This window comes from Phocoena phocoena, chromosome 15 (genome assembly GCF_963924675.1).
Source record: "Phocoena phocoena chromosome 15, mPhoPho1.1, whole genome shotgun sequence".
Taxonomy (NCBI): domain Eukaryota; kingdom Metazoa; phylum Chordata; class Mammalia; order Artiodactyla; family Phocoenidae; genus Phocoena; species Phocoena phocoena.
In genome coordinates, this window is record NC_089233.1 from 77,796,717 (window position 1) to 77,819,195 (window position 22,479).

The 22,479-nt window shown below is 47.9% G+C and overlaps 1 protein-coding gene across 1 annotated transcript in view; it reads right to left on the reverse strand.

Moving 5' to 3' along the window:
• ATP9A (ATPase phospholipid transporting 9A (putative)) overlaps window positions 1-21,046 on the reverse strand; it is a 130,688-nt gene extending 109,642 nt beyond the window's left edge. Inside the window, exon 1 of the mRNA XM_065892099.1 lies at window positions 20,760-21,046. Within this exon, the coding sequence (XP_065748171.1) occupies window positions 20,760-21,046 (287 nt within the window). The remainder of the gene's footprint in view (window positions 1-20,759) is intronic.
• Between the last annotated feature and the right edge of the window lie 1,433 nt (window positions 21,047-22,479).

Here is a 22,479-nt window from a genome sequence, read left to right on the forward strand (position 1 = left end):
TTCTTCTGCTATTCAAAAGCGGGCCCTGACAGGGTTAAAAAAATGTTGAAGGAAAACTGAAAAAGGAAGTGTCTCGCTATACATCTCAATGTGATTTAGTTCCTGTCCGTGAATTACTTAGGATCACTGTAGCACCTGGAGCCATCATCTGCTATTTGGGGAACTACTGTCCTGCAGTAGAAGCCTTGGGCTTGGTAGCAAATTTACAAGTGACGGCCTTGGGCTTGGTGGCAAATTTACAAGTGACGAAGTCCTCCCCCGGCCCCCAGGTCAGTTAAAGCAGAAGAGGCGGCAGCCAGGCTCCCCCGACATCTGGATTTATACCCACGACTCTTTTTCCTTCTGTCAGCTGCCGCCACACCCCGTCTGTCCAGGGGTGGACGTCAGCACCCCGGAGGTCCAAGAGGGGGAGCTGCCTGGAGCTGTGGGGTGGCAGCTGTCACCCTGCTGTCGCTTCTCAACGCCAAACTGAGCTGTCACTTTCCCAAATTAACTCCTATCCCACATTCTAGACAGGCTGGGGAGATGGGCTACAAGATAGAACCCCTGAGTGCGAGAAATTAATGTAGAGGCTGAAAAAGAAATAACAAGCAAGAGTCTCAGTTTCAGAACAGCAGGACCACGTGGGCTAGAGGAATAAACACCAGCTTTTCAACCAGATGGGCCTGTGCGCAAATCCCAGCCCCGTTCCACACCAGCTGTGAGCCCTTGGACAATTCATCTTCTGTGATCCCCACTTTCCCTATCTGTAAATTGACAGTAAGACCCGCCTTGCTGAATTACTACGAAGACCAAGGATTTTATATATAAAGGGTGTAGACAATGCCTAGCACACAGCAGGCATTCAATTAAAAGTAGATCTTATTTCTCTTACGTTATTTTTCCAGATTGAAAAAAGAAAACATGACAATTTTCTCACCTGAATAGCAACGGCTATTCAACTAGGCTAAGATGTAAGGCTAGAAATAATCCCGTCTACGCTGCTTCCAGCTTACACAATTTAAACAAAAGGAAACCAAAGTGGAGTTCCTTACGACTTGACTCTAAAACAAAGGTTTTGATAGCCAATAGCCTGCCAACCAGATGTGCAGTGTTTTCACACAATTTGGCCAAATGCAAGGAAAACAAATATTAGAGAGGGACACGCCAAGGGAACAATGTTTCTGGACAATGTAACTACTGCCACAAGGAGCTGGCGTCCGAAGAAATGATCATCTCTGCCCTGGTGCCACTCAGCAGGCACTCAGTAAATATTTGCTGAATTGCCTGCATGACGTAGCTACCTTCCCTGAAGCCGGAGTCCAGGAAGCTAGAGTCTCAGTGTTGACGCCGGAAAGATCCAGGAAGAATGTAAAGGAAAATTAAAAGCAACACGGAGAACTCAGATACAGAGAACAAACTAGAGGGTGCCAGTGAGGAGGGGCGAGACAGGGGAAGGGGATTAAGAGGTGCCAACTACTATGTATAAAATAAGTAAGCTACAAGGATATATTATTGTACAGCACAGGGAATATAGCCAATATTATATAATAACTACAGATGGAGTACAACCTTTAAAAGTTGTGAATCACTCACTAGGTTGTACATTTGAAACTTGTATCATAGGGTACATCAAGTATACCCCAATTTTAAAAAAAGCAATACAGAGAAAATAGTCTGCAGCAGTAGCTCTCAACGGAGGTAGGGGTGAATTTGCCCCTGGGGACACTTGGCAACGTCTAGAGAGATGTTTGGCTGTCATGACTGCAGGTCCAGGGAAGGGAAGGGCTACTGGCGTCTAGTGGGTAGAAGCCAAGGATGCTGCTAAACATCCTACAGTGGACAAGACAGCCCCACACAGAGGATTATCTGGCCCCAAATGCCAACCGTCCCAAGTCTGAGAATGCTGCTCTAGAGCGGGACTGTCCCCGACATTTCTGTGCAGAGGGAGATGTTCTCTAGCTGCACCATCGAACACACCAGCCATTAGCCACACGTGGCTGTTGAGCGCTGGAAACATACATTTTAAATTTTAGTTCATTAATTTAATGAATGAAAACAGCCACATGCGGCTAGTGGCTACCACACTGGACAGCAGGTCTAGAAGGACGTAACCCAAACTGTTAAGCACAGATGCCTGGGGGGGCAGGTGGGGGGGACTGGAAGGAATGGGAGGGAAGGTATGAAGGGAAACTTCTGCTCTTTGTTCTAGAAACAGGGAAGTGGCTAGATTTTTTTTTTTTTTTTAAACCGGGAGAATATAAAATCTAGGATCTGAAAGAATGCAAAGAAGGAAGTAGTTCACTGAAGTCTGAAGTATCTCTGGCCACAGGAATGCTACTGTCTGGAGAAGAAACAAGACTATAGTTGTCCCCCTTATCCACAGGGGATACGGTCCAAGACCCCCCCAGGGGATGCGTGAAACTGAGGATAGCACGGAGTTTTTCCTACACACAAATACCTGTGATAAAGGTTCATTTATGAATTAGGCACCGTAAGAGATTAATAACAATAGCCAATAATAAAACATAACAATTATAACAATATACTGTAATAAAAGTTATGTGAACGTGGTCTCTCTCAAAATACCTATGTACAAATTTAATGCCCTTTCCATCTTAACTAAAGTACTTATCACACGCTGTGGCCATAAGTTTTGCAGTTTGAGGTGCACGAAAACTAGCACGTATTTCTTTTTCCCTCTTCATAATTTCACTGATAGAAGATTCATCCTTGCTGTGGATCTTAGCAACCTCAGCATACGACTTCTTTTCTTTCAAGTCGAGAACTTTCACCTTTTCACTTAAAAGAAGCATTTCACAGCTTCCCTTTGACATGTCCGAATTGCCAACATCACTATTCGGGGCCATTATTAAGTAAAATAAGGGTTGTTTGAACACAAGCACTGTGATACTGGGACAGCTGATCTGATAACGGAGACCCATCTAAGTGACTACCGGCAGGATATGCAGGACACAGGGATGATGAGTCATGTCCAGGGCAGGACTAAGGAAGACACAAGATTTCATCATGCTACTCGGAACAGCAGACAATGTAAAACTTATGAATTGTTTACTTCTGGAATTTTCCATTTCATATTTTCGGGTTCATTACGGGTAACTGAAACCATAGAAAGCGAAAGCTCAGATAAGGTGGGACTACTGTTTACCAATGAAAAAAGCCAAGTCAATGTAGCAACTTCTTCAACCGTAAAGCTCAGATCCTCTGACCTAGCAAGTCTACCTAGAAGGACACAAATATTGGTACTGGTGACCAACGGGAAATGCCCTAGGAGGCCAACAGCAGCAATACAGAGAGAGAGCAAAACCCTGGAAATGACCAAATGCCCATTACGGCAAGACCCCTGTACAATGGACTGTAGTCTGGAAAGAATAAGGTAGAGACACACACACTGGCAGGACAAGATCCAAGTGATAAAACAGAAGGAAAAAAGCAAGCAAAAGAAAAGCAATTTATTGTGCTATATTTTAATAAAAATAATATATGCTGATATATGCATGGGAAAAAATACTAGGAAACAAATACACACACACACACACACACACACACACAAACTGTTAACTCTGGTTCTCTGGGGTAGGGGGCAGTCACGGATGATGCAAACTGTCGCCTCTCCCTATTTCTCGTGCCTTAAGTCTTCCCCTATTGGTCTCTTTCTGCTCAGAGCACATGACACCTCTCACATTGCATCCAACCCCACGATTCAATAATTATGAACTCAAATTCACCCCTGTTACCTTTTCATCCCAGGTCCTCACAGTCAAGCCACCGATTGCAGCCAAGGCAGGTGAGCTCCAGAACTCTGCACTTTTAGCTCGTCCCTGGCTGTTTCATTTTTCTCCAACTCCCAACCCCTGTGCAAGACTCATCCACAACAGACTTGCTCAGGCAAGCCCATCACCCAACTTCTACTTATCCGTCAAAACCCAACTCTGTTATTCCCGAAGAGAAGACGAAGCAGCTCTGTTCCCCCTTAGACTTACCCGTTTCTCTCTAGACCAGGACTGGCAAACTCAAATCTACAGAAGCCCAGCAAGTAACAGAAAACAATAAATGAACAAAAATAAACACAGGATCCAGTGGGGTGGGGCACACTGAGGAGACCAGATCTCATGGGAAGGAAGTAGCTGCCCCCAGATCCTACCAGGATACAATGCTACATAAGCCCAGCACAGCAGACCATCCAAGTCTTCAAGACAAAGACAAAACATAAGATTGTGAGATGCAAACACTCAGTTTTTAAATGTTGGCAACCAATTCAGTTTTAAAGTACTAGGCAAAACTAAAACCACACTGAGAGGTAATTTTTTTACTTAGCACGATGACGAAGATCAAAGAGCCTAACAACACCTGTGCTTGGTCAGGATGGCCAAACAGGCACCTTCACTGCTGGGAGGGGCCTAAATCAGTGTTACCTTGAGGGAGGGAAACCTGGCGACAGCTATCAAAATTACAAATGGACATTCATTTTGACCCAACCATTCCCCTTTGAGATATTCCATATGCTCCAAAATGGGTATAAAGACCATTCACCGTAACATCTAGTAACAGCAAACTAGAAATAACCTAAACCTCATCTGTAGTAAACTGCTTAAAGTACATCTATTCGATGGAATCCTATTAAAACACTTTAAAGAAAACATTTAAAGGAATAAAGAAGCTTTTTATGTCCTGATATGGAACAAGCCCAGGGTGTACTGTTAAGTGAAAAAAATAGGTTGTAGTGTGTAAGGTGTACTAACAATTGAATAAAAGAGGGAAACATCCATGCATGTTTGTCTAGATAGATATAAAATACTTGTACTTTTTTTGGTAGATGGTTAAAGTTTCTCCAGAGCGACACTGAAGAAATTGATGAGTGGTTGCCTGGGGAGGGGCACAGGGTAGGTGAACGGAGTGGGTGGGAGGGAGACTGAGTGTGCAATGTACACACTTCTGTACCTTTTAACACTGAACTGGGACTTCCCTGGTGGCACAGCAGTTAAGAATCTGCCTGTCAATGCAGGGGACACGGGTTCGAGCCGTAGTCCAGGAAGATCCCACATGCCGCGGAGCAACCAAGTCCGTGCGCCACAACTACTGAAGCCCGCACGCCTACAGTCCGTGCTCCGCAACAAGAGAAGCCACCGCAATGAGAAGCCCATGCACCGCAACGAAGAGTAGCCCCCGCTCGCCGCAACTAGAGAAAGCCCACGCGCAGCAACAAAGACCCGATGCATCAAAAACAAACAAATAAATTTATAAGAAAAAAACCAATACTGAACTATGTGACCCTGTGATTAAACTTTTTAAATTTAAAACCAAAACCAAAAAAAACACAAAAACCCCACACTGCTGCCCAAACAGCACACAGCTCTCAGTCTGCAGCCTTAAATCTCAGCCACAAGCTTGTGGGTCAGAGACCAGATACTGCTCGCCTCCCACCCCAGGCCTGGCATACAGCAGGTGCTCGGTCGCTCTGCGTGGATCCCTTCACATGCCCCAGGCACCCAGCGTGCAGGGACACTACTCACACGTGGACGCTTTCGCTAGGCCATCTGCTCACAGGTTCTAGAAGAGGTCTGGTGTGGCAGCACCCAGCAGCAGCCCACAGAATGCCAGAGAACTGAACAGAACTGAATGATTACATGGAAGGCAATTCCCCAGATACCAGGACAATAAGCAAGAACAGCTATAAAGCGCTCAGCGTGTGCCGGCTGTCCATGTGAATTACTTCCCTTGATCCTGACCCCCATTCCGTGGGCGCTCTCATCGCCCCCCTCCCACACTGAGAGTCCTGCAGCTGGCGGGGGGCAGAGTCAGCTGTGGGTCCAGCAGGTGGACCCGAGAGCCATCGCTCTTAACCGGTGCCTGAAGACCTCACACTACCGCAGACTCCAAGAGCCACCTCTGAATTGTTCAGACGACCCCCTAGGGAGGAACCCAAGGACAGAGACACAGCAGGACACACGGAGGGTCCCCAGTGCCACCGCCCAGGCCCGCATGGCTCCTCCCTCCACCCCACTGTCATCCCTGACAATGGCTATCACTGCTACTGTACTTCCCGGGGGCCACACGCTTGGGATCTAAGCACCTGACATGCATCAGCTCATTCAGTCCTCACACCCCGCCCCCCCCCCCAGCACTGTCATCACACCCGTTTTCAGAGAGCTGGACTCTCTCGCCCAAGGTCATACAGCCAGTGAGAGGAGGAGGCCAACGTGGACAGAGGCAGCCGTGCCTGAATCCAGGCTCTCAGCCCCTCAAGGTGCTCGGCAGCCAAGCCAGGCGGCGGGGAGCCAGCCCTCCACCAGGAACCCGCCTCCTAACCGGACTCAGCTCCTTCCGCACTCCCCTGGAGACCGGGCTGCCCCACCGGGCGTGGCTCTGGCACTGAGCCCCCGGGAAGGCCATGGGGGATGTTTCCAAGGGCGCCTGTAAGACGCCAGAAGTTACAACACCTGTCGCTTGGGAGGAGTTTACCTCTGGAAACAGGTGGTAGAGGGGCTGAGGGGCTGGTCCGAGGGCAGCTCAGGCGTGGCAGGGCCCTCACAGGGAGCGCTTCACACCTCTCCTAATGATGCTGCTGCAGGGAAACGCGACCCTGGGCTCCAACGACCCCACTACAACCCTCACCCTCCTCTGCAGGGAAGCAGACGTGCCCTTGGCCCTGTTGTCTACACACAGCTTTGTCACGAGAAACTGGATCTAGAAAGCCTTTTATTCGTTCAACAAACATTTACTGTATGCTTGCAGACTCCGTTATCTCTCACAGCCAACAAACACACACCACTGTGAGGTGTTCGGTTCCCCCAGTCCATCCACAGAGCGTTAGCGTTACCACGGAGCAAGCCTGTCCTCAATCGACCACAGGCCCCTACTGCCCTCCAGCTCCACCTGGCTCACACATTAATAAACAGGAAGCCTGATTTGTGGCCGACAAAGAAAGGAAAGCATGTGTTTTTACTTCTTTCTCTCTCTTTTTTTTGAACTTTCCCAATCTCGGGGGTCCACACTAGGCAAAAGGCAAAATTATCCTGACCCTGGAACAAGGGCCATTCTGGCTTTCATGGGGTGTAAAATGGCAGAGCCCTTCCAGAAATTCATTGTCCAAGACGTAGCAAAAATTCATGCATCAAGATAGCCTCTAGGGACTTCCCTGGTGGTCCAGTGGTTAAGACTTTGCACTTCCACTGCAGGAGGTGCGGGTTCCATCCTGGTCAGGGAGCTAAGATCCCACATGCCCCACGGCATGGCGAAAAAAAAAAAAGAAAGAAGATAGTCTCTGTAGACTAAGTTCTCATTTCTAACAGCAAAAACCAACGAAAATAATGTCACCCAATAGCCATCCGATAAAATTATAGATCAGAGGGAAACATACCTAAATGTTAATAGAAAGTCGGGCTTTAAATTCTAGCTACTGCATCTTTAACCTTTCTCTAAGAGAAATCAGTAGTTTTAACAGAAATTATTACTTTTATACTAGAAAAAATAAAATGCTAGTGTTTAAAAGTCCCATGTGGGGTGCTTCCCTGGTGGCACAGTGGTAAGAATCCACCCGCCGATGCAGGGGACAGGGGTTCGAGCCCTGGTCTGGGAAGATCCCACACGCCGTGCAGCAACTAAGCCCGTGTGCCACAACTACTGAGCTTGTGCTCTAGAGCCCGCGAGCCACAACTACTGAAGGCCACAAGCCTAGAGCCCGTGCTCCGCAATGAGAAGCCCATGCACCACAATGAAGCGCTGCAACTAGAGAAAGCCCCCGTGCAGCAGTGAAGACCCAATGCAGCCCAAAAAAAAAAGAAAAAGTCCCACGTGGGGCCCCAGAGCTGGGGAGGGCTCTGAGTGGGTCAGGTACCTCCAGGGCCACAGCAGCTGTCTCCGGCTTGACTGTACAGGGGCTGTCCTCTAACAAGCCCTGGTCCCCCAGGCCCCTGGTTCCATCACTGGGCACAAAACAGCCCAGTACTGCTCAGGGGATATTAGTGACTGACAAAGGCTCAGCCCCAGTTAATACAACAGCCTGGAAACACAAGAAATCTCAGTGATGCAGCAGGAAGCAGCTGGGAGGCATTGAGGACTAAAACGAGAGCATCTCCACCCAAATAGCAAACATGAGATCACCATAACCCAGGCCTGGGCCTCCCTCAACTTTCCCTTTGTGTGTCTTTGGCCTGCCTCTGCTTTGCAGGGCCAGCGTTCAGAATGAATACATTATATTTATAAAGTGACAATAAGAATCAACTTGTAAAACTACAGGGCCCTGGTTATGTAAATTAAAGGTGTCTCCTCAAAGAAATAATATGTTGCCACTTAAAGTGTCATTTACAGAGCACATCATGATACAAAAAAAGCCTTACATTAAAATGCTGAATGAAAAAAAAAGCAGGAAATAAAAACACATGTGCTACGTGGTTATAATTCATCAAACAATGTACACACGGAAACAAGACAGGAAGAAAACAGCATATGCCAAAAGGTTTGTGTTAACGGTGGTTGCCTTTGAAGGGAAAGTTACACCAGTAACTCATTCATCAGTTTTCTCTGTTCTCCAATTTTTAATACACATGCACTCACTTTACAATTAAAAGAAAGTAAATTTTATACTTTTTTACTGTTCCCCTTATGATGAAAACTACTCAAGAAGAGGGTGTTTGGTCGTAACGTATGCAGAAATAGAAATGTAACGTTGTGCACATGAAACTTACATAATGCTACAACCCAACGGTACCTCAATTAAAAAAGATCAAAACTGGGGCTTCCCTGGTGGCGCAGTGGTTGAGAGTCCGCCTGCCGATGCAGGGGACACGGGTTCGTGCCCCGGTCCGGGAAGATCCCACATGCCGCGGAGCGGCTGGGCCCGTGAGCCATGGCCGCTGAGCCTGCGCGTCCGGAGCCTGTGCTCCACAATGGGAGAGGCCACAACAGTGAGAGGCCCACGTACCGCAAAAAAAAAAAAAAAGATCAAAACTAAGAAATGCAAAAAAAGAAAAAAAAGGAAAGAAAGATCAAGCTGCAGAATATACTGGGAGGAATCAAGGTAGAAGCAAGGATTTGTGTTAGGACAGAGGCTGCAATCTTTGAGCTAGTGTGAGCTATGGTGCAAAGTTGTCATGAGGCAAAATAAAATCAAAGTAAGAATAAAAGGAGAGTACTTGGTCAGAAAGGCAAGGCTGCTGTGATGCGACCATTTTGCCACGTTTAGGTTCAGGGTTACCATGATGTGGCTATCCTGTACGTCTAAAACTTGACTTCAGAGCAAGAAAATGAAGCCTCTCTCAAACAAATTTTTTGTTGTTGTTGTTTTGCGGTAGGCGAGCCTCTCACTGTTGTGGCCTCTCCCGTTGCAGAGCACAGGCTCAGCGGCCATGGCTCACGGGGCCCAGCCGCTCCGCGGCAGGTGGGATCTTCCCAGACCGGGGCACGAACCAGTGTCCCCTGCATCGGCAGGCGGACTCTCAACCACTGCGCCACCAGGGAAGCCCCAAATAAATATTTTTTTTAAATACATTTCTTGTGATACTGCTATGCTCCCATGAGGAAGGCTAAAGCGAAAAATGACAAATACCAAGTGTGGATGAGGATGTGGAGCATCTGGCACTTTCCCGGGTGGAGAAGCACAAATTCGTACAATTTGGAAAACTATCAATTTCTACTAAAGCTAAACACAAATATCCCCAAGGGCCCAACAAAGCCACATAATACATGTCCTCAAGATAAGCTCAGGGAGGTCCACAGCAGCACCATTCATGAGACCTCAAGCTGGAAACGTCCCACTTGTCCATCAGGAAGAGATGGGGATAGAGGGGTCATGGAATACAGCTGGCCCTGGAAAAACATGGGTCTGTACTGCACCAGTCCACTTACTTATATGTGGATTTTTCTCAATAAATAAAGTACCTGTATTTTCATTTTACACATCTTTAAATTAACTAAGTTTGGGGAAAAGTTTGTGTTTGATTAGAGATCACAATATGTAAAATCAAAAGAACTAGCGTTTGAGTCCTTATTCTATTCAAACTGTTTGAGCTTCTGCTCTTGCGTGAGTCATTTATCAATTCCTTTGTTTTTGAGGCAAAGACAGCAAGCAGTACCAGTACTTGGATTCTTGACTGGTTGGGGGTCGACACGCCTAACCCCCTCCCCCTCATTGTTCAAGGATCAATGACTTATTCATACTCTGACTTCATATGGCGGACAGGAGTGAACAAACTACAATAAACATGCAACACGGTCAACCCTGATGAATCAAACATGGAGCAAGAATTAACAGGCATGAGTGAGTACCTGCTACATGACTGCATTTACTTAAAGGTCAAAAACAGGCCGAGCCAATCTCTGTTAGAAGTCAGGATATAGATCCAGGCGGGGGAGGAAGGAGGCAAGAGGAGGCTTCTGAGGTCAGAGCCTGTTTATCTGCTGCCAGTTACGGGAGTGCGTTCACTTCATGAAAATTCATCAAGCTGTGTGTTTATGATTTGTGCACTTTCCAGTGTGTGTATATATATGCACGGATGTGTACATATGCATAGTTTTTTAAGCAGCTTATTTAGGGAAAAAAACCCCGCGAGGTGGGACAAGTGGTGTTGTCTGTTTACTACCTAGTCCTTTGATTTACCCGGACACAATTGCGTCATTCCTCGTATGAGAGCCTCTGACTGCCTTTAATCTGGAGAACAGAAAAAAGAGGGGAGAGGATGCGGGCGGGGGAGGTTCTCCAGTTTTAAATTTTCTTTGCACTTTCATGGGGACTGACTGTATAAAAGCTAAAAAGTATTCAGATTCAAATCACTTCCTTTTACAGGGTGAGTACACACATTTTAGAAATAGATGTTCTGCACTCCCCCACCCCCGCCATTAGCATGAATGTCTCTCCTACAGAGAGAGTGAATTAAAAAAAATAAGGATCAATATGGAAACTAACTCTGAAAACAGATATTATGCTTCTGATGGATTTACAGTGATTGGGATAATTTGAAGTTTCCAGAATTTTCCTCTGTCACATCATTTCTGCTCTCTGCTTCTACCAGCAACAATGGAGTACACACATATTTACCTCCAAATCACTGAAGGGTCACACATCCCCAATTCCTCTTCCCTCAACAAAAATCACTTCCTCTAAATGGCCATTACAAGAAAACTCAAATAGGAAAGGGCATAGAGACAGGTTGCGAAATACAATTTGCTGCAGAAATTCAAATTAAAATGAGCCTTTTAAAAAAACTGAAATGAGCTTTTAAGTTTTCTAAACCAAAACCGTTCTTCAGTTTGTCACCTGTAAAGTAGGGCTGTCAGGAAGATGAAATGGGATGGTCCACGTCAAACTCCTAGAAGAGCACTGCACACCTAACCAGCACACAACAGGGGGCAGCAACTATTATAATTCTCATCAAATTAATCTAGCACAATCCAAGTCACAAGAACTAACCAACCATCCAAAGCACAACCTGAAATGTGACCCCTGTAAACTCATTAAGCAAAAGGAAACATCTGGGGACAGCACCTCCACCTTACGGAGCACGTACACGTGTTTTAGGTTGCAGGGGGTGGGGGGTGGCATTCAGCTCTAGTGGGCATGACTTTGCAACACGGAGAACTCTTTGCTTATGGAGAATTCTTGAGACCGGACTGTCTAAAGAAAAGCACTAAAGAACTCATCATCGGTCTAAAATAAAGGTTTACCAAAAACACCGAGAGATTCCTCACCTACCAAAATAACCACACGAGGCTTCCTGTATTAGCCTGCTCAGGCTGCCATAAGAAAATATCACAGGCCGGGGGGCTTAGACACTGGCAATTTATCTTCTTATAGCTCTGGAGTCTGGAAACTCCAAGATCAAGGTGTCAGCAGATTTGTTACCTTCTGAGGCCTCTCCCCTTGGCTTGCAGACGGCCACCTTCTCCCTGTGTCCTCATGGGCTTTCCTCTCATGCCTGGCATCTCTCTTCGTGTCCTAATCGCCTCTTCTTAGAACACCACTCAGATTAGTTAAGGGCTCACCGTAATGGCCTCGTTTTAATTTAATCATCTCTTTAAAGGCCCTGTCTCCAAATACAGTCACTTGCTAGGTGCTGGGTTAAGACCTCAACGTGTAAATCTGGAGAGGGACACACGCCAGCCCATGACACTTCCCAAATGCTTTCTTCCAACAGCTCAAGACTTCCTTAGCTGCTAAATGAGAAGCTGAACTCAGAGTTAAGAACATAATCCAAACACGAATCTCTTGCCCAGCAGGTTCTTCTTTTTTTTTTTTTTAAAGACAGGATGAGTCACCTTAAGGACAGTAAGGGGCATGGCTTTTCATAGAGTGTACACATTCCACTCATCCAGGGGGTCCTAACAGCTGCAATTCTGCCCACTCCTACTCCTCCCACCCCCCGGGGGACATGGCAATGTCTGGAGACAGTTTTGGTTGTCACAACTGGGGGGAGGGTGCCACTGGCATCTAGGGGGTAGAGGCCAGCGATGCTGCCCAACATCCTACAGTGCACAGGACAGGCTCCCAAGGCAGAGAACTGTCAAACCGAAAATATCAATAGTGCTGAGGTTGAGGATCCCTGAGGTCTAAACTGGCCAAACTCTACCTCATCTTGTGTCACAGCAGATGGCCCAGCAAAGAGGGGGAGAGCCTACCAGGCCCCGTTCCCTCCACAGGCATCTTCTTCCTCAGGGAGGGCAGCCAGCAGGCTCTTCCCTGGCACTGGGCAAATGCCACAGAGATATAACTGGAAGAAGGCAATAGTCTCCAGCCCACCCAGCTTTCCAATTCACACAAGAAGCCTTTCTTTCCATGGGGCCCCTTCCAACTGTCCTCTCCCACAAACCTCCCACAAACTTTAGAAAATGATTAAAGCAACGTCAAGGTCCCAGATGAACTAGGTAAACTAACCATCGTTTAAAAACCATGTTTTTTGGGCTTCCCTGGTGGCGCAGTGGTTGAGAGTCCACCTGCCGATGCAAGGGACACGGGTTCGTGCCCCAGTCCGGGAAGATCCCACATGCCGCGGAGCGGCTGGGCCCGTGAGCCATGGCCGCTGAGCCTGCGCGTCCGGAGCCTGTGCTCCGCAGTGGGAGAGGCTGCAACAGTGAGGGGCCCACGTACCGCAAAAAAAAATTTTAAATAAATAATAATGTTTTTCATGGACAACTTGGAAAAATAAAAAGAATTTTTAAGTCAGCCACTATGGAAAATAGTATGGAGGTTCCTCAAAACACTAAAAATAGAACTACCATATGATCTAGCAATCCCACTCCCGGGCCATATATCCGGACAAAACCGTAATTCGAAAAGATGCATGCACCCCAATGTTCATAGCAGCACTATTTACAATAGCCAAGACACAGAAGCAATCTAAATGCCCATCGACAGATGAGTGGATAAAGAAGATGTGGTACATGTACACAATGTTATTATTCAGCCATAAAAAAGAATGAAATAATGCCATCTGCAGCAACATGAATGGACCTAGAGATTATCATACTAAGTGAATAACTTAGACAGAGAAAGACAAATATCATATGACATTGTTTATATGTGGAATCTAAAACATGACCTAAATGAACTTATCCATGAAACAGAAACACTCACAGACACAGAAGACAGACTTGTGGCTGCTCAGGGGTTGATGGGATGGGCAAGGGATGGAACGGGAGTTTGGGATTAGCAGCTGCAAACTATTATATACAGACTGGATAAACAACAAGGTCCTACTGCAGAGCACAGGGAACTATATTCGATATTCTGTAATAAATCCTAATGGAAAAGAATATATATATGCATAACTGACTCACTTTGCTATACAGCAGAAACTAACACAACACTACAAATCAACTATACTTCAATAAAATAAATTTTTTAAAAAAGAATTTGTAATCTATTAGCACAACCAGCTTATCCCTTTTCTTTCCCCTTTGTAACAATAACATTATATTTTTTGACCAACAGCACCATGTTATTAGCACAGGCCACCACTTCCTAAATGTCAGGCATGACGTGGGCATATCTACAAACCTACCGAGCTATTACTGACTTCATACTTTTAAATCAACTCTGTGTTTTTTACTGAAATGTATTCTAAAAGAAATCTTCCTGTCACTACTACAAAGAGAAAACAAGTATCACTTGGCACAAAAAGAAGGAACTATAAACATATTTGCTAGCCTTTCAATGTTTGGCCACGAGCCACCTAAAGTGATCTCTGGCGAAGCTTCCCACGGGCCAAGCTCTGAATACCTCAATCAATCTTTCAAAGTCACATAAATAAAAGACACGAGCTTTAAAAACAATCAGCACCATTCTATCTCTTTAGGTAAAAGTCATCAAAAAATATGTTACAATGAGTCTTTTTCTTTCTAAATTAAACCAAAGTCCACTCACTTTTAGGAGGGAAGCTCCAGGCACTTCATGTCCATTCCCAAAGGTGGCCATCAAGTCTGGCCAGCCCTAGTTAATGATTTTCATCACGTGCATCTGGGTAGAGATATTAGAAGAAACTTCTGTTTTGAGAAGCGACAGCCCGAAGTCCAAAGACGGATCATTCGACACCCCGCTCCTCCTTTCTACTTGTTGCATGGGTGGCCGAGGTCAAGGTCAAATGGCCACCCTGCTTCCTTAGGGACTGGCACCCAGGTGGCTCACTGGCCTTCCTCAGGGAAGCCCCGGCAAGAGTGGCGCCTGTATCCACGCTCTACCCTTCAGCATCTCCACCTGGGTTTGTAATTTCACATCTGGTGTCACTGCCTGTGCCTGGCATGGGCAGGGAGCACCTGGTCCGGGTTTGGTCAGTACAGGGGAGGGCCCACGGCAGGGATTCTGTAACAGGAAGTGGATGGCACAAGTGCAGCTGGGCTGGCAGAGGACGCACAGAGCACTTCCTGATGGGCCGCTACCAACGCCTGCTCTGACTGTTCTCATCCAAGGGAGCAGAGAGCTGTTAATGCAACTCTCCACTCCATCACAGAGAGGGGAAGGGCTGGGGTCTATGCATTTCATTCACCAGCACAATCCCCCTATATGCTCCCCCCAACACACCCCACCCCCCAATATAAATACCTAATATTAGGTATTAGGACTGCATACCTAATACCACGTCCACTGTGCCAACAGAAAGACACTGAAAACACACGCACCCCTACATACAGCCCATCCTTCCAATTTGTGATATTTGTTTTTGCCAATTCACCTACTGCCTAAAATTCGTAACCTCAAAAATCAATGCTCACAGCACTCTCGTGGTCATTCACAGACATGCTCAGAGTGGAAAAAACAATCCGACTCACCCACACACATTCCCAGCTGAGGCTGAACGGGGCGAGGATCTGCCTTCTCGTCTCCGCTCTCATACTGTACAAAAGTGTCCTCTTCATGGCCTGTTTAGTGCCATGTGTCCTGCATTTCTGTGCTTTTTGTTATCTATTTCACTGTTTAAAATGGTCCCAGCACTGTCAGCGTTCCTAAGAGCAAGAAGCCTGTGATGTGCCTCATGGAGAAAAACACATGTGTTACATATAAGCTTCCTTCAAGGCATGAGCTGCAGTGCTGTTGGTCATGAGCTCAATGTTAATGAATCCACAATATATTTAAATACCATGTCTTTCAACAGAAATATACCTAACACAGGGTTCTCTACTCATCAGTCGACTGAAATGTTGTAACCCAAGGCTCGCAGGAACCTAACCCTATATTTCCCCCTAGGAGCTGTGGTTCACTGTTCGCTAATTCAGTGCTGGCAGGGACTTCACAGAACAAAACTACTGCAAGTAATGAGAATCAACTGTACTGTATACCTAATACTACCCTCCGTGATGTCAACAGAGACAGGCATTTTAACATCACAAATCAGAAGCGACAGCTTCAATCAAAAGTTCAGAACTTCCCAATGAATAAACACATCTGTATAAAGAACCCCCTACGCGGGCACTGTTCGTCCACATCAACAGTGAATTCACATCACTGCTGCACCCTCGTCCTGGCGTGGCGTGAGCACCTCTGCAAAGGAGCACCTGGCCTGCAGCAGCCCTGCCACTACAGATTTAGTCATTTGAGGTCTGAGAGAGCTTCTGGCAGAGTCAAGTCCTCTGTGGCCATTTTCTGGCCAGAGTTCTTACTCAACCAGACTCTCTACAAAGTTCTAGAAAGAAGAGGAGATCGTGTTACCCAGTGCAAGAGTCCGCATGAGGCTTGGTCCCTCTTCCAGGCTGTGCAAAGAACAATTTCTGACGTCCTCTGAGGGCTCATTATCTACTCTGCATATATTATGCCCGACCACATGGGCTCTTACTATGTCGCCACTTTACGGAAGAGGAAACTGAGGCACAGGAGGGAAAAGACAGTGGTCTGGGACTTCTCTGGTGGCACGGTAGTTAAGAATCCACCTGCCGGACTTCCCTGGTGGCGCAGTGGTTGAGAGTCCGCCTGCCGATGCAGGGGATACAGGTTTGTGCTCCGGTCCAGGAAGATCCCACATGCCGCGGAGCAACTAAGCCCGTGCGCCACAACTACTGAGCCTGCACTCTAGAGCCCGCAAGCCACAACTACTAAGTCCACGTGCCACAACTACTGAAGCCTGTGCTCTAGAGCCTGTGCTCCATGACAAGAGAAGCCACGGCAATGAGAAGCCCGCGCACCACAACGAAGAGTAGCCCCCGCTCATCGCAACTAGAGAAGGCCCATGCACAGCAACAGAGACCCAACGCAGCCAAAAATAAACCACACAGTAGACAAGAGAAATAAAAGCATATGTCTATACAAAGACTTAAATGTTCTTAGCAGTGTTATTTACAATAGTCAAATACTGGAAATAATCCAAATGTCCATCTTGGTGAACAGATAAACAAAATATGGTATATCTACACAATGGAATTCTATTAAGCAATAAAAAGGAACTTTAAAGCCATTGTGCTAACAAAAAAGAAGCAGACTCACAGACATGCAGAAAACTAGTTGTTACCAGTGGGGGGTGGGGGGTGCTAAATAGGGGCTGGGGAGCAAAAGGTACAAACTACTGGGTGTGAGATGAGCTCAAGGATGTACTGTACAACACAGGGAATATAACCAATATTTTGTAATAACTGTAAATAGAAAGTAACCTTTAAAAATCGTATTAAAAATTTTTAAATTAAAAAAAAAGGCTGTGAAAAAAGGCAGATACAAAGACAACATATTTTATGATTCCATTTATACAAAATTTCCAGAAAGGGCAAACCTATGAAAACAGAAAGCAGACCAGTGACAGCCTGGGATGAACTGCGAACAGGCACGAGGGAACTTTTGGGACTGATGGAAATGTTCAAAAACTGGATCGTGGGGATGGCTGCACAAACTCTATAAATCTACTTTTAAAAAATCAGTGAGCTGTACATTAACAGTGGATGTATTTTATGTGATGTAAATTATACTTGAATAAAGTTATTTATAAAAAAAAAAAAAGCTGAAATAGACTCTGTACCTAAATAGTCAGCTCTTTCTTAACCCAGTTCATCCAAAACTTCCTAATGCCCCAAGTCCAAATACATCAAAAATCAAAGCATCCTTGCCCAATTTGGCCACAAAACCCCAAATTATTACTAAGAGAAGGCAAAGTCTCAGTTCTGCCAGAGCTGCTTTTGACAATATCTATCACACCAGGGCGTCTACATACCTGGATGGAATAGTTTATGTAGTTAATCATTTCCTGGATTTGATCAGGAAGGAGCAATGAAGTCAGTAATATTTCTTTACTTCCTACCATCAAAGGTCCTTCCTCTCAAAGGAGCGTTCTGGAGATCCCCCAAAGCAAACCTTACACAAAGACCTAATTATCACTATCTGTCCTAGTAAAGACCCAGGAGGTACTTAGCACTTAGTGTTCCAAACTTAACATGGATTAAGTCTCAAAACAATCCTAGGAGGTATACACAATTACTGTTACTCCCACTTCACAGATGAAAAAATGAGACCCAGAAAGGTAAAGTAATTTTCCCAAGTCACACAGCTAGTGAGTGGCAAAACCCAGGCTTGCACCCAGCCCTCCAATCCTACGCCTACGCTCTTAACAAATCTCTTGTGTTTCACCAAGAGGAGAACTTCATTTAGCCAGAAGGAAAGCACATGATGTCAGAAAAATGGTTTCCAGCAATGAGAGGCAAATGCCTTGTGTCCAAACAAAACCACTGTAATAGTTTTCTCAACATCAGGATGTGGTAACTTTCTCAAGAGAGAAAAGAGCTCTGGGTCTACGGGATTCCTCCAGCAAATAAACTGCCTATCTTGGCGACACATGCTGAGTGACCCCAGCATTAATTATACTCTGTCTCCTGGGACCTGTGGCACCTATGTTTTTGGTTTTTTAACCACAAAATCCCCCAACCATCCTACAGCTTTGAGCCATTAGGTGAAAAGAGTTGATCCACCTCCTCACACTGAGTATCCCTATGACCTCCAACAAATTATTTAGCATCACTGAATCTTAGTTTCCCTGTCTATAAAATGAAGAAACTAACTCCAAAAATTCACACAGTTGTTATGAGGATTTAAACACAGCCATTTATCTCAAGTGCCCAGCAAAGAGTCTGACCCATCACAAATATATTTCTTATTCCTTTACCTCCCCCCCTGCCCCCCCCACCTTAAACTACAGGAAGCCTTTCCATCTCTCTGTGCTTCCAAAAGTGCTTCCCAACACCAAGATCCGCAACTTCACAAGGCTACTCCTAAAAATGCAGATTAAATACTAGAACATATACGCAAATACCTGGAATTCCAGACACATGAGTTGAATTTGAATCCATGTCACTGTTTAGGAAATCAATTCGTTCCAAAGCGGCAAATTCTAAAGGAGGAGAGATCTTCCATGCCAATAACAAACAGAAATCTTTTTTTTTTTTCAACTGTCAGCACCACTCCCTCTGGGCCCCTGTATCAACGGTGCATATTTCTATCATGGTAATCATCACTTTAAAATAATTATTTGCATTTTTCTCTCATGCACTGAATCAGAGGTTCTCAACTATGCCAGCGCATTAAAATCATCAGGGCAGCTTATAGCCAAGTCCCACCCCAGACTCTTATTTCAAAGGTCTAAAATGGGGCAGGGATGGTAATTGTTTAAGCTGCCCAGGTGATTCCAACGCAGGGTCAGGAGGTATGCACCTGTGGTCAGGGCTTGTTTAATTCGTATATGCACCCCAGACACCTGACACAGCCCCCCACACACACACACACAGTAGGCATTTTATAATTGTTTTTGGCACAAATTAATAACTAGAGGACCTTCGAGTCCACTGATCATATTAATTCATTAAAACACTGAGAAAAAAAAACATTTACTGAGGGTGTATATTACATCAGGCACTATGCCAGGCATACGGCTCAAGTTAATTGTTATCGTTCTTTAGCCTTGAGCGGTCAGGATTACAACGCGCGCGAACAGTGAAGGGAAAGGGTGGAGGGCTGTCGGTCTCTGGGGTCAGAGAGCCCGAGCGCAATCTGCATTTTGCAGCATCTTCCCAGCAGTCCTCGACCTCGCTGGGCTCTCTTCCTCCTCTGTATTCTATCAAAGGGGACTCCTCACCAGGAGATTTCAGGAAGACTTTAAGAAGACAGGGACAAAGACCTCACAAAATGGCAGCTGGCATCATTCTTCATTTTTCTTAATTCGACGGACACCTGGTGAAGCCAGCCTACTTGTTCACCCTCCTCACCCCCTCCGTCAAGTAACTGACGTCGCAAAAAGCGGCCGCCACAGGGAAAAGGCCCAGAGAGAACAGGACGCCAAAGGGAAGGGCGGGTCCGAGAGGCCCGGCCCCGCCCAGCTGCGGTTCTCAGCCTTCACCCGACAACAGCCTCACCTGGGCGGCCTCGGAAAATGCACATTTCCAGGTCCCACCCCCAAGAACTGATCGGCGGGTCTGGGCGGGGCCTGGGAATCTGCATTTTAACCAGCTCCCCTCAACCTTCCCCCCAGCTAACTCTGTCGCAGGCGATGCCACAGACCCTTAAAACCTCAACAGGTCATTGCCATCCTCCGAATAAGAAGACGGCAGGGCGCAAAACATCCTCCCGTCCTCTCTCTCCAAGTGAGGGAAACCCTCACCAGGCTGCCCAGGGGCCTGCCAATGCGGGAAGGCACAGCAGGTGGCAACCCGTACGCCTGCCAGGGGGCTCCTTCTCTCAAACTGGGGAGCCGTGGAGGGGGGGGGTCTCCTGTTGACCAGTAGGAACCCTTCTCGCCCTCCTGCGGCTACTAGTTCGGGTCCAGCCGGGGCCGGGAGGGGAAGGCGGCCATCTGGGGGCTGAGACCCGGAGGCACTGATGGGGACCCCCCCAGGCGGGTCTGCGAAGGAAGCCATGCCTCCCCCGACAAATAAACTGAGCATATCCGGGCTTCCGAGGACTGCATGCGCAGAGCAAGGTTTGATACTGACCGAGTCGTAATTACAACGACAAGGAGTACTCAGGAAACAAAATGGTTAAGAGGCAAGGCTGATCCCAATTCCACGCGCGTGTTAACAGCGCTGGGCAGGCCCGGCTTCTCGGGGTTTGGAAAGGAAGGTGGGCATCGGTGAGAGGCAGCCGGGCGCTTGGGCCCAAAAGGGACGCGATCGCGCCGGGGGCCCGGGCGGAAACTGGAGATGAGCCGAATTCCCTCCCAGCCCGCCCGCCCGCCCGCCGGCCGGCCTCCCAGGCCCGGCCACCGGCTCATGGCGCCGGCCAACCTGTCAGGCCCGGCCCGCCCTGCCCGAGCGCCAGGCTCCGGCCGCGCGCGGACAAAGGAGGGCGGCCAGCCCCGGGTCTCGCTCACCCGCCGCGGGGCCTGCTGTCCATCCGCTTCTTCTGGCGCACCGGCTGCAGCGGGATGTTGTCCGTCATGTCGCCCGCGCCGCCCGCCTTGGCCGCCGTGCCCCCAGCGCCGCCTGGGCCGCCGCCCGGTCCGGCCTCCGCGCCACCGCCCGCCGGCGCCGCGCCGCCCCGGGGGAGGAGGCGGCGGCAGCGGGCGGGCCGGGCCCGCAGCGAGGGGGCGAGCTCGCGAGCGCCGGGCCACGCGCGGAGCCGCCCGCGCGGCCCGACCGACGGACACGGGCGCACCATGAGCCCGAGCTACGCGCCGCTCCCGCTCACCCCGCGCAGCGCCTGCCACGGGGGACGGCCGGCTGTGTCCGCGCCGCCGCCGCCGCCGCCGCCGCCGCAGTGTCCCCGCCCCCGGCCCGCGCCGCGCGCCCCCCACGCGCGCCCACCCGGCCACGCGCCCCCCGCCCACGCCCCGCCGTGCGCGCGCGCGCCCGATCCCCGCCCCCAGCCGACACCACTTTCACGCGCACACACTGCCACGCTCCCTCGGCCTCCATCCTCTCACGTGCTCACCCTTGCACGTTCACGCGCGACCCTCGCACACACATTCTCACCTGCTTACCCCGCACCAGCATCCGACCTTCACAATCACACACGTACACCTGCACGCACACACCCTGCTACACTCACGCCCATGAGTCACCTTTGTCCGCCCTGGATCTCAGGCCTCACACACGTGTGCCCCCAGGAATCACAGTCACACCGGGACCCACGCTCTACCTCACTCCGCTTTCCGGACTCCCTTAGCCACCATCCTTCACCATCCCCTACCCTCACTCTCCCACCTGGACCCCTGAGATTCACAATCACAGCATGCACTTACACACCTGCACACCCTCGTTCTCACACACACTCCTTCACCTACCTCTGGGGCTGACACACGTACCCTCTCAGTCACCCAGGCCAACATGTGTACCTACATCCTCTCCTACACAGTGTCCTGGATCCACTAACTTTCCAAGGACTCGATAAAATTTTAAGAACAAAAAGAAGATGAATAGTGGTGAAGGAAGGAGGGAAGGAAGTTAAAAATCCATATGTAATGAAAGAGCCTCAAAATGTAACACCGTGTAAACTAACCTACTGCAACTAAAGGAAATTTTGAAGTAGCTACATCTAGTACATTTCATGCGGGATGCGGGTGCCTTTTGTTTGCGATGAACAAGGGCAAAGCCACCAAGTGTCTGTGTCTGGGGCCTTGGGTGAAGTGGATCCCAAACCAAGAAGTGTGACTTATCTCATGTTCCGATGAAGTTCCTCAAGAAAAGCATGTCATTAGACGTTGCTGCGTGGCACCTTTGAAGGGAAAACAGCATTCTTTGGCTAACAGACCCGGTCTGCTTTGCGTCCGGTACCTAGGACAGTGCTAGGTGCACAGCATGATACAGACAACTCTCAGTAAAGGCTCATTGAGTGGAGGAAACGTAAACATCCTGACCCACCAATTATGGCATCAGAGGAGGCCCCACCCCCTCCCACCTGCTCCCCTAAGGTCCCCTCTCAAACCCCACCCACCTCAGTCCCCTTTCTCCACTCCACTACCATAGAAGGTAACAGACAAGACCGAAGAGATTGTGGCCCTTTAATCCAAGTTCCCCCACACAGCTGGTGTTCAGTAAATGTGAGCTCTTGTTTTTAGGGGGGTTTTGTTTTGTTTTGTTTTTGCGGTACGC